The sequence below is a fragment of the Aotus nancymaae genome, unplaced genomic scaffold (genome assembly GCF_030222135.1).
Source record: "Aotus nancymaae isolate 86718 unplaced genomic scaffold, 86718_ANA_hifiasm-v0.15.2.pri h1tg000072l, whole genome shotgun sequence".
NCBI classification, from domain to species: Eukaryota; Metazoa; Chordata; class Mammalia; order Primates; family Aotidae; genus Aotus; species Aotus nancymaae.
The window spans coordinates 17710999-17726497 of NW_026988487.1; the positions used below are offsets into that span (position 1 = coordinate 17710999).

Consider the following 15499-nt stretch of genomic DNA (forward strand, 5'->3'; position numbering starts at 1 on the left):
CAAATAGCCAAAGCAAATCTAAGCAAAACAAACAAAACCAGAAGCATCACATTACCCTGACTTAAAAATTATACTATAAGGCTATTGTAACCAAGACAGCATGGTACCGGTAAAAAAAAAAAAAAAAAAGATATATAGATCAATGGAACACAACAGAGAGCCCAGAAATAAAGCTGTATTCCTATAATCAACTGATCTTTGACAAAGCTGACAAAAATAAACAATGGAGAAAGGATACTGTATTCACTAAGTGGTACTGGGAAAAATAGCTAGCCATATGCCAAAGAATGAAATTGGACCCTGTCTCTCACCATATACAAAAAGTAACTTAAGATGAATTAAAGACTTAAATGTAAAACCTGAAGCTATAAAAATTCTAGAAGAAAACCTAGGAAAACTCGTCTGGACATTGGCATAGGCAAAGAACTTATGACTAAGACCTCAAAAACAAATGCAACAAAAACAACTGAGACTTAATTAAACTCTAAAGTTTCTGCAGAGCAAAAGAAATAACCAACAGGGTAAACACACAACCTACATAATGGTAGAAAATATTTGTAAATTATGTCTACAACAAAGGACTAATATTCAGAATCTACAAGGAACTCAAATACCTAAATAACAAAAAAAAAAAAACACATAACCCCATTAAAAAGCAGGCAAAGAACATGAACAGGTATTTTTCAAAAGAAGACATACAAACAGCCAACAAACATATGAAAAAATGTTCAACATCACTAATTATCAGAGAAATACAAATTAAAACCATAATAAGACATCATTTTATACCAGTCAGAATGGCTATTATTAAAAACATCAAAAACAGATGGCATGGATGCAGAGAAAAGGAAATGTAAACATTTCTTTACATGGTACTACCACTTGACCTAGCAATTCTACTACTAGGTATAACAAAAAGACATCTGTAATCTTATGTTTACCACAACATCATTCACAATAGCAAAGTCATAGAATCAATCTAACTGTCTATCAACAAATGACTGGAGAGAAAGAAAATGTGATATACATATATATAAGGAATACTATGCAGCCATAAAAAATAACAAAATCATGTCCTTTGCAGTAACAGGGATGGAGGTGGAGGCCATTATCGTAGGTGAAGTAATGTATGTCTTCACTTATAAGTGGTAGCTAAACAGTGGGTATGCATGAACATAAAGACAGAAATAAGACACTGAGGACTCCAAAAGCAGGGGAGTTGGGGTTGAAAAATTACATATTGGGTACAATGTTCACTATTTGGGTGATAGGTATGCTAGAGGCCCAAAGCTTACTATTATGCAGTATGCAATATATCCACATAACAAACCTGAACATGTGCCCCCCGATCTAAAATAATATAAACAAACAAACAAACAAACAAATAATCACTATCTCAGTACTTGTCATGGGGATACCAAAAGAAATTGCTATTTGGTCTGAAAGTTGCGAAACCTGGGCTCTCACAAGTTTGAAAAAGGTAAAAAAAAAACCTCTCCACAGATAAACTACTGTTTAGCATTTCATGTCAAACCAGTAGCAAATACTTAAAAGTAGTATGTATAGTCACTCTTAAGAATGACATGGCTGGGCACGGTGGCTCATGCCTGTAATCCCAGCACTTGAGGAGGCCGAGGTGGGCAGATGACCTGAGGTCAGGAGTTCAAGACCAGCCTGGTCAACATGGTGAAACTCCATCTCTACAAAAATATAAAAATTAGCTGGGCATTTTTATGCCCAAATGATGGCGGGTGCCTGTGTTCCCAGCTACTCAGGAGGCTGAGGCAGGAGAATGGCTTGAATCTAGGAGGTGGAGGTTGCAGTGAGCCAAGATCACACCACTGCACTATAGCCTAGGTGACAGAGTAAGACTCCATCTCAAAAAAAAAATAAAAAAATAAAAAGAATGACATTATATTTCAAAATATTTGGTTGACACATTTAATTTATATATATAAATGACCAAGGTAGAAGATATCAAAATGAGGTGGATTTGATTTCTCATGTGAGACTCATAGCTAATTTAAATGAAAATTTAAACAAAATTTATTTGATATGATTGTGAACAATTCAAGTTTACAAACACTGACTGAGTGTCTACCATCTGGTAGGCATAGTGCTAAGTGAGTCTCCAAAACCTGAGCTGTGATTATAAAGGGCATTTATAAACTATCCCTCAAAAATAGGACATTTGCCCACATAATCATATCACTCTAAATTATTTAGGTGACTTCTAACTTTGCAATGCTCTGTCCCCAGCACCTAGGATTGTACCTGGAAGATGAGAGGCACTTATTAGGTATTTGTGGTGCAAATGGGGAATGACTGAAGGAGTACCTGTAACCCAGAACCCTAATATGTAAGAGCAGACTGTAGTATCTGAAAGCCAACTTGTAGCAGGGTTACAATCAATCCTCAGTAACAGACTATTGAGAATATTTTAGAAAAAACTGGCCTTAAATAAATATCAGCTAGCAATCTATTTCTTGGTGATTTGGGCTTTAGCTAGTTAATTGCGGAATTTCCCTGTTCTGATTACATAATTTCAAAGAAGACAAAGTTAGAAAATAGACTTTATTCATGCTAAAAAAATGGCAGTGTGTCATAGATTTATACAGAACTGTGGAGAGGCAGAAATGTTTGCCCCCTTTTTCTATGGATGTGAAGGAGCAGGGCCTGTTTTCCCTTTAGCTAATGGTTGCTAGACAAGACCATGTGTAGAGACGTCTCAGGGGCAATGATGATGTGCTCCTCTTCTAACAAAATTTCTTGAACAAATCCTAATGGCAAATATATTCCATGCGAATATGTCTATATCAGCACAAAGGTCTGATAATCACAATTGCCACCAATTACTATGGAGAGTTAAAAGGACAGCCATTTATTTAATGAATAAGTTTCTCTGTAATAACCAGAATTACAACTAGAATCTCTCTGTTTTCAAGAAAGTCATACAGTCTGAAGAACTACGGCAGAGCACACAACACATTTTGTTACTGAGGATTACAGTAAAAAGTCAAGGACAAAAGCTATTTTCTATGCCAGAATTATCAGATGCAGGAGTAAAATTCTAGCACATGAACAAGGACTCTGCATCTATTGGTTATAAATGACATCATGCTTTCTAAAGAACCATGATCATTTTTGCCATTTCTACCAAATTGTATAGTCTGGAGCTCCCTCTCCTGGATTAACATGATTTTATCAATTTATTCATATTATAAACCAGAGAGGCAGAATTTATCCACAGCAATATATCATTTAATGGAAGTTTGTGACTTTTCATTCTTATTTAAGGGTACATTCTTTTAGCCCAACATATAAAGTCATTTAACTCCATCAAACAATAAGGAGGATTTCACAGATAAAAAGAAGGTGTCATTAAACACATTACCTTTCGGCTGGAAAAATGACCATGTTTGCCCAATTTACTGTTAAGTGCTTCAAGGAACATTTCATCGGTGACTTTGCCAACATTCATGCAAGCGTCATCGAGGATAGCAATGATCCCTTTGTGCTGTTGCTCCACAAGATCAACAATGATCTGATTGTTGAAGTAGTCAATCTGCAGGACACAGCAAAGAGGCAATTCTGAGGAGAACAGTGACCAGGCCAGGTCAAACCCTGATGCTCCTATTTGTATCAGGAGAGTAGGTAAAACTACTTTGGTATCAAATGTGTGAATAACATTAAAGAAGTCTTACATTAAAATGAGTACACATTCTAACAGAGGTTTATTTTTAAATTTCTTTGTTAACTTTCTATCATGAAATACGTTGTCTGAGATTAGTATAGCCCAAGGCAAAAATAATAAGGTAGACATCATTTCTCCCATTACGAACTCATTTTAATCCTGACTCCAGATCCCACACCCAACCCTGCTCCATTTCATACCAATCTGCCTGCCATTAACCATAAGGCCCGCCTTCCACAAAGGGCCAACAAATAACCTTAAAGTATTATCTGATATACTACTTGATAATAAAGTTAAGGTACAACACAGAACTTGCATTTTTAGTTATATGACCCTGAATGACTAAAATCCAAAAGAGCATTTCTTTCTATTTCCCCAAAGTTAAAAAGCTTATTCAAAAATTCTACTGAACTGTGATATTTTTCTAGGAATAATATAAATAATTTAACTCTGAGAAATAAGTGTCTACAAAAGATAAGAAAAAGATTTTCCTTTACTTCCATAAGCTGAATGAAGTTATAAATAACTTCTGGCTTTTCAGCAACTATATGTGTGTGTGTGTGTGTGTGTGTGTGTGTGTGTGTCTGTGTACACATGATTTTATCAATTTCTTGATACTATAAACTAGACACACACACACACACACACACACAAGGTTTGTTGAAAAATCCTCTGCCACACCCACCTGTTTATTTTGATAGCCTGGAATGCACCTATCACCACACACAGAGGGCACACACAGGCCCAACTCAGGTAAGCTGCACGTCGCAAAGAGGGGCAGCTTATTATCACACAGTTTAATCTTGTGTGTTGCTATGTCCCATCTTACGCAGGAGCTACCTAAACTGAGCATTGTCTCTATTACCTTCTGTAAGGTCTATACACTCATAATAGACCACTAAAGTGACTCATGTATTCCCATATCATGCTTTAAAATCCATGAATTTATGCCAGTTATTTGTACCTGGCTTTTAGCTCCATTTCTAGTCTTGCATGTTCTCTTCTGTATTTTATGGACTGAAACCTGCAAAGTGGGTAGTTTTTACTTTTTTTTTTTTATACTTTTCTGATTTGTCTAAATTAAATCTTCTCAATTAGGGGACTTTTGCCTACCAGGGAACATCTGGCAATGTCAGGAGACACTTCTAGTCGAAATGGGGTGGGGGTGCTACTGGCATTTGGTGAGTAGAGGCCAGAGATGCTGCTAAATATTCTATAATGCACAGAACAGCCTCCACAACAAAGAATTTCAGTGGTACTGAGGTGAAGCAAAGCAGGTCTAAATATTAACTTTCATTATGGGTATTTATTACATTTCTAATCAGGGAGAAAAGTTATTTCCATCTTTGGAAAAAATCCTAAAAATACTCAAAAAGCAGGAGCTGTATATTAATAGCTGACATCTTAGCCTTTGGGACTATGAAACTAAAGACCAAGTCTTTTGTCCCAGGGACTAAAGCATGACCTTCCCTAAAATTCCAATTATATTACTAAAAGCTGTTAGTCTTTGCTGAAGATTCTGGTAACTTTTAGTTTATAAGTTTAATACTGCTTCAAACATTGCTTAAACCAGTGGTTTTCAAACTAAATTCTTCCAGCAACTTGGCATTCCCATGAGGTTTCCTAAGTGATACAGGGAGCAAGAAGAACTGTGATGGGGTAGCTTAGGGACATGAGGCTCTGGCCTCTCATTCCCACTACAAATACAACAGCTTTGTGCTTGAGTGTCAGGTTCCCAATAGCTAAAATGATTCGCAAACTACAGCATCAAAAGCTTGCAAAAGTGAATGTATCAGAGAGATAACCAGATATTATGAAACTCCTGGTGGAAGTTCACACAGTCTATGAAATGGTCTGTGGAAAAAAACTGATCCCGAATCCAGTCAAGACTCTAGATCTAACAGACAATATACAGGACATACAAGAAACAGAGAAACTTATTAAATGGCACCTGAGGAATGCAATTAGCAAAATCCAGACTGTGGGAATCTCCACAGAACAAATGACTCATTCTCTTCAACACAAGGTTGCAAAGAGAGATCATTCTCTTCAACAAAAGATGGCAAAGAAAAAAAGAAAGATGAAGGAGAAAATCTACAAATATGCAAGAGACCTATCAATCAATCGCAATGTAAGAAATTTATTTGGATCCAAATTCAAACTGCAAAGCAACAACTAGAAGACAACTGAGGAAATATGAAATATGAATACTGACTGGATATTTTATGATATTAAGGAATTTTTGTTAACGTTTTAGATGTGATAATGGTATTATGATTATGGTTTTTGTAAAACTCTTTTAGAGAAATACATGGAAATATTTATAGATATCCAATTGAATAGATGAAATAATGTTATATCTGAAATTTGCTTCAAAGTAATCTAGGAGCAGGTGGGTATGGTACAGATGACATAAGACTGGCAATTTACTGGTAAGTGTTAAAGCTAGGTGATGGGTATATAGGGCTTACTGTACAATAGTCTCTCTTTTTAATGTGTGTTTAAAATTTTCCAAAATAAAAAATATTTTAAAAAGAATCACTATGTTTAGAAGTTTGGGGTTTTACCCAGAATAGAGATTTTAATCGTGGGGGGTTCTGGCATGTAGTAACTGTTATCTTGGGGTTAGCCTTCTGCTCCCTCTAGGACAAATATTTCTTGGTTTATTTAGCTAAAAGTTTTTACATTTTAGGATTCTTGATTCTTTTTGAGATGTTTGGAATAGTCCACTGCAATATTTACCCTGTTGTCAATTATGCCTTTGAAATTTGATATTCTGATTGTTAAAGGATATTTTTGACTAGTTGGAATTACATCTGAATAACAAGTTTCATGATTAAATTTGCTTTTAAAAATCCAGCCTTCAGTTATAGTGTATTATTCAATACACAGTATTGAATAATTCTAAGAATTCAGATTCATTCTTAGAAAGCTTCATATAAACTTAATTGAATTGAATTACATCTTAATTGTATTATGAGAGTTCACTATTTAAATCAAACTATAGATAATTCTTATATAAAGTAATTCTTTGGTTTATTTGTAAATAGGTAAAATTTATGCCAATATACTTGAGCAACATTTTTATGATATTCTAATGTTTAACACATGATGGAAGGCAAAGATACAATTTAAGACAGGAAAGCTATTTTTTATATCATTGTCTCTTTATTTCAGAATGAGAGGAAATAGAAAATAGGAAGGTAGGAAGGAAGATAAGTCATTTAAATAAAGTATTTCAAATAATTTTTTGCTGCCATTATGTTGGATAACAAAAAACAAATATTGGCTTTATTTTAATTCTCTGGCAAGAGGATGAACAATTTTATAAACTCAAACTATAGAAACTCAAAAGTTTTTGTGTTTTTCAAGTTTCTTCTCAAAATTGCTTAAAAATACAAACTTATAAGAAAAATTACTATGTCTCATTTTCTATCATAAGCAGGAGGTCTAATCACAGGAAATTTAAAAACCAAACAAGTCATGCCTTTTAGCGATGAACTCTGTGGTTTGCACCCTGAACCCATTATACTTTCCAGATATATCTTATCAGATTAGTTTGCCTCCAACAAATACAAAAGTTCAAATACAAAAGATTCATGAGAGTAGAGGTGATGATCGAAGTGTGTAATACATAAGAACGGAAGTGTAATACACAAGAATGTAATGGAGATGAAAGTAACACAAGTGTTTTAATGCGCAGGTTTCAAATAATATGAACAACATTAACTGAAGACAATAAAATACCATATAGTTTACAAAGTAGAAGAGGAGTAAAAGGGGAAGAAAAAATTAGATTCTGAAGCAAAGTTCAGTCAATTTAAGTTAAAGCTTAATTAAGTATGCTAAACTCTAGTAGACAGATATGAACCTGAAAGCCCATGCAGTGTCAGCCATAAAGTGAAAACAGGTTTACTAGTTCTAACTCAGGATGTGCTGGGCACCAACAAGGGAGTCTATCAAATTTATATATATTATAGCAATCCTACCTAAAAACCATGAATTTAATTGTATTTACATATCCCAAAAAGGAAAGCTAAGGTTCAGAGGTTTCAAATACCCACAAAAGATCAAGAAACACCTAAAATAAGATTTGACGTTATCAATACTATGTGAAACACATGAAGGCATTTCCTGTAAGCGTTCACTCACATGTTTCCAGGGGATCCCTTCCCTCTGGTATTCCTCTTGTTCTTGCTTCAGAACCAGCTGAATAAATAGCTGCTGCAGTTTCTCATTGCAGTAATTGATGCAGAATTGTTCAAAACTACAAGAAAAGGAATAAATTAGGTTTCAACAAATAGATAACAAGCCACAAGGTTTTAAGAATCTTTTCCAATTTACCTGTTGTTGTCAAAGATTTCAAAGCCATAGATATCCAAGACACCAATAACAGTGTTTTTCCCATGGATTGTGGTGTCATAGTTCTTGACCTCAATAACATCATTGATGCGAGTCACAATCCAACAAAAAAGGCGCTCGTATATTGCCTGCAAGGAAAATAGCATTATAAATGCTTGCCCATTTGGGAATGAGTCCCCTGTCAGAATTTGTGATCAGTTTTAAATTCCTGTCCTAACTTTTCACTGTTTAGCATAGCCTCAGCAGAACAATTGAAAATGTAGACTGTCCATAAAACAACAACAACAAAAACTACGTGATATACACAAAACTAAACAGCTTGTATTTTTAAAAGATTATTACTGGTCATAACACTAATTCCAATGACACTCTCTAGGCATGTTTCCCTGCCCGGGTCGATCAATACTTTGCCTGATCCCTTGAATAAGCCAGTTCATTGCTTTATTGTTAATTTAATCAACTATAAAGAGTTGAGAGCTAGTGAGTTAATATCTATGATCCACTAAAGCTAAATGAATTCTAAAAGTATAAATATTGATTTCTAATGCTAAACGGAGATCTGAGCCAAAGACCATGGGTTGAAATTCCTTGAGAATCAAACACACATCCAATGCACAAGAACACACACATCAAACCACACATGGACAAAGGTGCCACATGCTAACATACACTCACATCCCGATACACATGTGCTCTGCAAGGTCAAATTGTTAGAAAACCTTCCAGCTACCCACTCTCTTCACCCATATCCATTACCTCCATTCTTCACCTTCCCTTTACTCTTCAATCCACTCCAGTCTCCACTTACATCCTATTACTCCATTGAAATAGCTCATCAAAGACTCGCAGCACGTCTACATAGACACTTTCTTGTACCTCATATGGACATCTCACTCTGTCGCTCAGCATCACTCAAACTAGGTTTCCACTGCCTTCTTGGAACACTCTTCTCTCTGGATTTGGGCTAACAGTCTTTCTAAATTTTACTCTTTGTTCACTGGATGTTCCTTTTTAGTGACCTTTGGTAAAGTCTCCTCCCCTACCTGACTTCTAAAAGTTAGAGTTCTTCCTGGTCCTCTTCTCTTCACTCTCTAGCACCTTCTAAGTAATTTCATCCAGTATTAAATAATACAAATATAACATGACTCCTAAAAGTATCATCCCAACCCAGACCCAGAGAATAGTCTCTGAGCTTCTGACTCAGAGTCTACCTGACTCTGACTCTTCAATGTCTCACAGCCATCTCAAACTCGAAGGACTCCTGATCTTTCATCCTCCAACTTTTCCTATCCTTCTTTTAGCCACAAATAAATAGCACCACTAGAAATTCACTCATTTATTCAACAAATATTTGAATATTTACTATATATAGTTTGTTAGAGATACAGGTCTAGGCAAACACAAACATGGTCTCAATCTCCAAGAAATTTAGGGAATAGAGTGAAGGAAAAAATTATTCTGCCTCTCTCATTTGCCCCTCACCTCACAGACACACATCCACACTAAAGGAGAGGTACATGGGATCTTAGGGGAATTTAATCTATGCAGTGCTCAGGGAGGCTAGGGAAGGCTTCTCTGGGAAAGGGATGCTTGACTTGAGATCAGAAGGATGAGTAAGAGGTAACCAGGCAAGAGAGGAGAGAAGAGCAGTCCAAGCAGAGGGACCAGATGTATACAGGCCCTGTGACTGGAAGAAGAAAGGGATCAGGATAATCTGTGAGGACTGACAGAAGACTAATGGGATGAAGAAAGGGAGGGGGATATGGTATGAAATGAGGTGGGAGAGGCAGGCTAGAGCCAGACCATGTTAAAGTATTATCCTTGCTTTTCTCATTACCCATGCAATAGGTCCTGTGAATTTTATTTTTTCAACATAGTCCATCTCAAATCCTCCTCCTCTCCCCATTTGTACTTTCACCATTCCGGTCCAAGCTGCCCTCATCTCTATCCTGGATTAAAAAAAATCCCCTTAATTGGCCTCTTTGCTTCCATTCTTACTCTAGCCTCCATAACATTCTCCATATTAAGGCCACAGTGACCATTTTAAAAATGCAAACTTGCCCGGTATAGTGGCTCATGCCGCAGATCACCTGAGGTCAGGAGTTTGAGACCAGCCTGACTAACATGATGAGACGCTGTTTCTACTAAAAATACAAAAATCAGCCAGGCATGGTGGTGGGTGCCTGTAATCCCAGCTACTCAGGAGGTTGAGGCGGGAGAACTGCTTGAAGCTGGAGGTTGCAGTGAGCTAAGATTGCACTACTGCACTCTAGCCTGTGAGACTCAGGAAAAAAAAAAAAAAGCAAACATGATGTCATTGTCCCTCCTTAAAATCTTCCCTATTGCTTTCCACTGCACTTAGGAAAAATTCATATTCTCCCAAGATTAAAAACCAAGCCAAAGACTTACAAGTGTAAACAACAGAATAGACAGCAAAACAACAAGTTAGAGGTGAGAAAATACAACACCTGCCACACAGACAATAAACAAAGGGTTAAAGTTTATGATATACTAAGAACACTTGGAAATTGACAATAAAAAGAGAACAGTTCCAAAGAAAATTGTACAAAAGATATACCGAGGCAATTCTTAGACTATGTTTAAACACTCTACAAAAATATAATATGCTCAAATATACTAGTAATGAAATTAACAATGAAATATTACTGTGCAGCCATAAAATCAGTAAATTTAAAGTTTAAAATACGTATACAGCCAGGCACCGTGGCTCACGCCTGTAATCCCAGAACTTTAGGGGGCCAATGCAGGTAGATTGCTGAGGTCAGAAGTTTGAGACCAGACTGGTCAACATGGTGAAATCTTGTCTCTACTAAAAATACAAAAAATTAGCTGGGCATGGTGGCACACTCCTGTAATCCCAGCTACTTGGGAGGCTGAGGCAGAAGAATCATTTGAACTGGGAGATGGAGGTTGCAGTGAGCTGAGATCATGCCACTACACTCCAGCCTGGATGACAGAGCAAGACTCCATCTCAAAACATAAAAATAAAATAAGTATACCCTTTGACCTGAGCAGCTCACTCCTGGGAATCCATCCAATTGAAATAAAAGCACTACTGTGTAAGCATAGATGTATAAAGACATGCAGCATTGTTTGCAGTGGCAAAAAAGGGGAGCAAAGTGGATGATTTAAGAGGAAGATGGCTAAATAAATTGCAGTGCTATCACTGCAGGCCTGGTACACAGACCTGGAGGACATTATGCTAAGTGAAATAAGCCAGGCACAAAAAGACAGATATTGTATAATTTCACCTATATGGAATCTGAAAAAGTCAAACTCATAGAAGCAGAGAATAGAACGGTGATTATCAGAGGCTAGAGGAGGTGGGTGGATGGAGAAAGTGTGAGACATTGGTCAAAGGGTAACTTTTCAGATAGACAGGAAGAATAATTTCTGGTGATCCATTGCAAAGCATGGTGACTGTTGTTAATAACAATATTAATAATATTGTTTCAAATTGCTAAGAGTGGATTTTAAATGTTCTCACCACAAATATATGATGAGTAGGTGAGGTAAGAGGTATGCTAATTAGTCTGATCTAATCATTCCACAATGTGTACATGTCCTGAAATATCGCATTGTACCCATAAACATATACAACTATTATCTGTCAATTAAAAATAAGTAAAACTTAAAAAAAAAAGAATGGATCAGAGCTCAGTCAGTTGACTCTGGTGAAGCATTACTGAGTGAGAGAAGCAGCACAGGAGGCCATGAAAGGGGCCATGCACACGAGGCCCTCATGAGTGCTGCCCCCAGTCAGCTTCCACTCTTCTCAGAACCTTTTCTGGCAGTGATGCTTACATCTGGGAGTTTTATTGAGACTTTGAGGGCCCAAAATTATCATTATGGTTTCTAAAAGCCTTAACCCTCTTTTAAGAATGTCTGAATACATCCTCACAGGATTGCACTCAAACTGCAACTGCAGTCAACACCAGGCGACAGAGGGTTGGTTATACTCTCACCTTGGCGAAGGCATCTCTGCCGTAGCTGGCCTCTTGTTCCGTGTGCTGCTTGTCGATGATGTCACGGCCTGTGGCCACGGTCCGGTAAAGAAGGGCTTTCTCAACCATGTCTGTCTTAGTGGAGAGCAATTCTGCTATGATAGATACTACTTTCCCATTCTCAATAAGAGGCGTGTCACCATCTACTACAAATTGTAAATTTCCCTGTATCAAAAGTGAAAAACAATAACACATTATGAGACATTATGTCAAGGATATATTTGCCAATGTAAAATGTAATTCAAGTGACCTTGTTTCTACCTATTTTCCTAAATACATTATACATCTCAACATATAAAAACAGAGTGTTTCATCTACTTTTTCTCCTTCTCCAGACATTCATCTATCTTTTCACTTTCAGTGTATGTTTTTGATAGATAGAAGTTTTACATTTTTAAGTACTCAAATCTATGAATCTTTTGCCTTAGGTCTCTCTTTCTTTGGTGTCAGCTTAGACCATTCCTACCCCAAAGGGTTTATGAGCATTTGATATTTTCTTCTAATGCTTTTATAGTTTTTTTTCTTAAACTTTTCAATTCATCCACAATTTATTTTGGTATATGATGTCAAGTAAGAATCTAATGTTATTTTTCACATGGTTAGTTGCTCCAACAGGATTTATTGAACAGTCTAGCTTTTTCTGATTTGAAACGTCACCTTTTTTTTTTGAGAAAGGGTCTGTCACCAAGGCTGGAATGCAGTAGTGTATCACAGCTCACTGCAGCCTCAATGTTCCAGGCTCAAGTGATCCTTCCACCCCAGCCCCTCTAAATAGCTGGGACTACAGATGTGTGCCACCATGCTCAGCTAATATTTGTGTTTTTTTATAGATGGGGTTTTGCCATGTTGCTCAGGCTGGTCTTGAATTTCTGGGCTCAAGCAATCGGTTCACCTCAAACCTTTCAGAGTGCTGGATTACAGGTGTGAGCAACCCTGTCCAGCTGAAATGTCACCTTTTTAATATGTTAAATTTCCTCAAGTGTTTGAGTCTATTTGTATTCCACTCATTCAATAAGCAATAAATACTTATTAACCATCTACCAAATGTCCAGCACATTAACCAATCAGTTGATTAATTTGTTGATCTGGTGCTGAATATGTGCAAAAAGTTATAGAGTACTATAGCTTTTACCATCATTTTAAGTTTGGTAGAACTTGTCATGTTCCCTCTCCTCCCTCACCCTACCCTACATGATGCTTCTTTCACATATTTTATTTGCTCTTTTTCCAGGTAAATTCTAGAATCAATTGGTCAAGTTAAAAACAAAATAAAATTCCTGTTTGGATTCTCAAAGGGATTGCTACACCGTATTTAAAAACTAATTCAAACAGATGAGAGAGTTTATAATACTAAAGTCTTCCTAGTCAGGAACATTTATTGTTTATATTGCTATATAACATTTTTCATATAGATCCTGCACATTCCTGATTCATTTAGAGTTAAATCTTGCTATATTAAGTGAAAGGTAATTTTTATTCCAGATCTGAATCCATGTTGTCACTTATATTGTAAGATTATATGTTCAGTGTATTTTAAATATCTCTAATTATATAAATGGTTAGAAAACAAATCTGACAAACAGTTCTTCACATCTAAGTTCAGTGTGGTATAGTGGGCAACAAGTAGCCCATGAGTCTGCCAACGTGGTCTATGGTGTTGGCTCTGGGATGAGCTGGGTGTGCCTTTGAGGCAGTCACACCACCCATCAGGGCCAGTTCCCAACCTGTAAAATGAGACGATCAAAAATCCAGTTCTGATAACCTATGATTCTGTGTTTCAAATGCCACTAGAAATTTATACCACTAGTAGTCACATCACTGCTGAATTATTTTATCTTTAAGATTAACCAGTTCAAAGTTTGACAATACCAGTAGGACAACTAACTGAAGTTGTACCCTCCAACCCTATAGTGGCTTAGAAAATCCCTCAAAATATTATAACATGATGGCAAGAACCACAGACACAGTAATTTCTTCAAAACATGTAGAAATTTTTCTCTGAATACTTTTTAAATCTACAGGGAAAACACAAAACAAAATCTTCTGAGAAAGCATCCTGTTCCCACAAGAAGACAACATATTTTGAGAGGTGTCCCTACTCACCAAATGCAGAATAGCAGCCAAAATCTTATACACTGTTTGGATCTCCTCAGGTTTGAAGCCAATGACTTTCATTGCATCAGCAACAACTTTGAATTCAGCAGCATCATTGATAGAAGACTGGGGATGAAAATGGGAAACTTGTCACAGACATTTCATATGAGCATTAAAATTCAACAATTATAAAACTAAATTTAAATAATGCCAAGGTTTTGCCTTCGTAGTAAATCACTTGAGGGGATGGTAAGTCTCCAGAGAAAATAAAAATCATTTCAGGAGTGGCAACATAATTCAGCAGGTACAAAGCCCACTTGTGTGTGAAAGCCATCACCTAAAAAAAAGCACTGTGCCCTTTTCTAGAACCTTCAGTGAGGGAGCAAGTCCTGAGCTGGCTCAGAGAAGCCAATCCCCACTCCATGATCCGTGAAGGCAACAGGACGAGATGTGAGATCACAAATGGAAGTGTTGAACGTGGAAGCCTCCAAGATACATGCTTGGCTACTGTTGTTTGTGGCTCTTTGTTCCACAGTTGTCTTGCTTAGGCTGGCAATGACACTTCACTCTGGTATAATCAGGCAGTTTATTTCCTAGGTAAGAAAAGGCGAGCCCTCAAATGCAAAAGAGTCAGCCTCCGTCATTCAGCAAGCTATTAAATAGTCTAGGACTATAACTTCATTCATTTACTCACTTGATAAGCGTTTGGTAAGTCAGCTCTACTAACTAGTATAGGCAGCTCAAAGATGAAGCACCTGCCCTTAAAGAGCTGTGGCCATTACATTGGAAATACAAGTGTGTAAACAGAAATTCACAATAAAGCAATAGTAACTGTTTATATTAGTTTTTCCACAGCAGCAGCCACAGAGGCCTGACCAATCCTTTCCTTGGTGAGTTTCTCCTCTTGTCTGGATACAGAGACCTGGCCTGATGCTCACTTGTTGAGGAAGGGCTCTGGAAGGGGACCTTTCTGCCTGGTAAGTACAAGTTCTTCTAGTGTACAGGAGACAACCAGGCAAGCCCCTCCTCCTCCTAGGTGTTTGTTTTTTGTTTTTACCCTGGGCAAGATACTTAACCTCATTGAACCTCAATTCCCTCACAAATAAAATGGGCATAATAACATATATTTTACAGGATGGTTGTCAGGATTGAATGAGGATTTACATAAAGCACCTCTCTAGTAGCAGTACAGAAAAAAAAAAACACTCAGCAGTATCAGATATTACTATGATTATAAACTGCAACCATGTAGAAATTGGAAAGTAACTGGATAAACAAAATCTAAACGTCCTACTGTGAGGAACTGTTGGCTGCTTCCCTAACA

The 15499-nt window shown here is 36.9% G+C and overlaps 1 protein-coding gene across 2 annotated transcripts in view; it reads right to left on the reverse strand.

The window, feature by feature from the left end:
- Window positions 1–15499, reverse strand: part of MYO1D (myosin ID) — a 357058-nt gene that overhangs the window by 238280 nt on the left and 103279 nt on the right. For both annotated transcript variants that reach the window (XM_012449252.3, XM_012449253.3), the window contains exons 7-11: window positions 14185–14301; window positions 12043–12246; window positions 8039–8184; window positions 7847–7961; window positions 3395–3565 (exon numbers count right to left, since the gene is read on the reverse strand). In XM_012449252.3, coding sequence (XP_012304675.1) covers window positions 3395–3565; window positions 7847–7961; window positions 8039–8184; window positions 12043–12246; window positions 14185–14301 — 753 coding nt within the window. The remainder of the gene's footprint in view (window positions 1–3394; window positions 3566–7846; window positions 7962–8038; window positions 8185–12042; window positions 12247–14184; window positions 14302–15499) is intronic.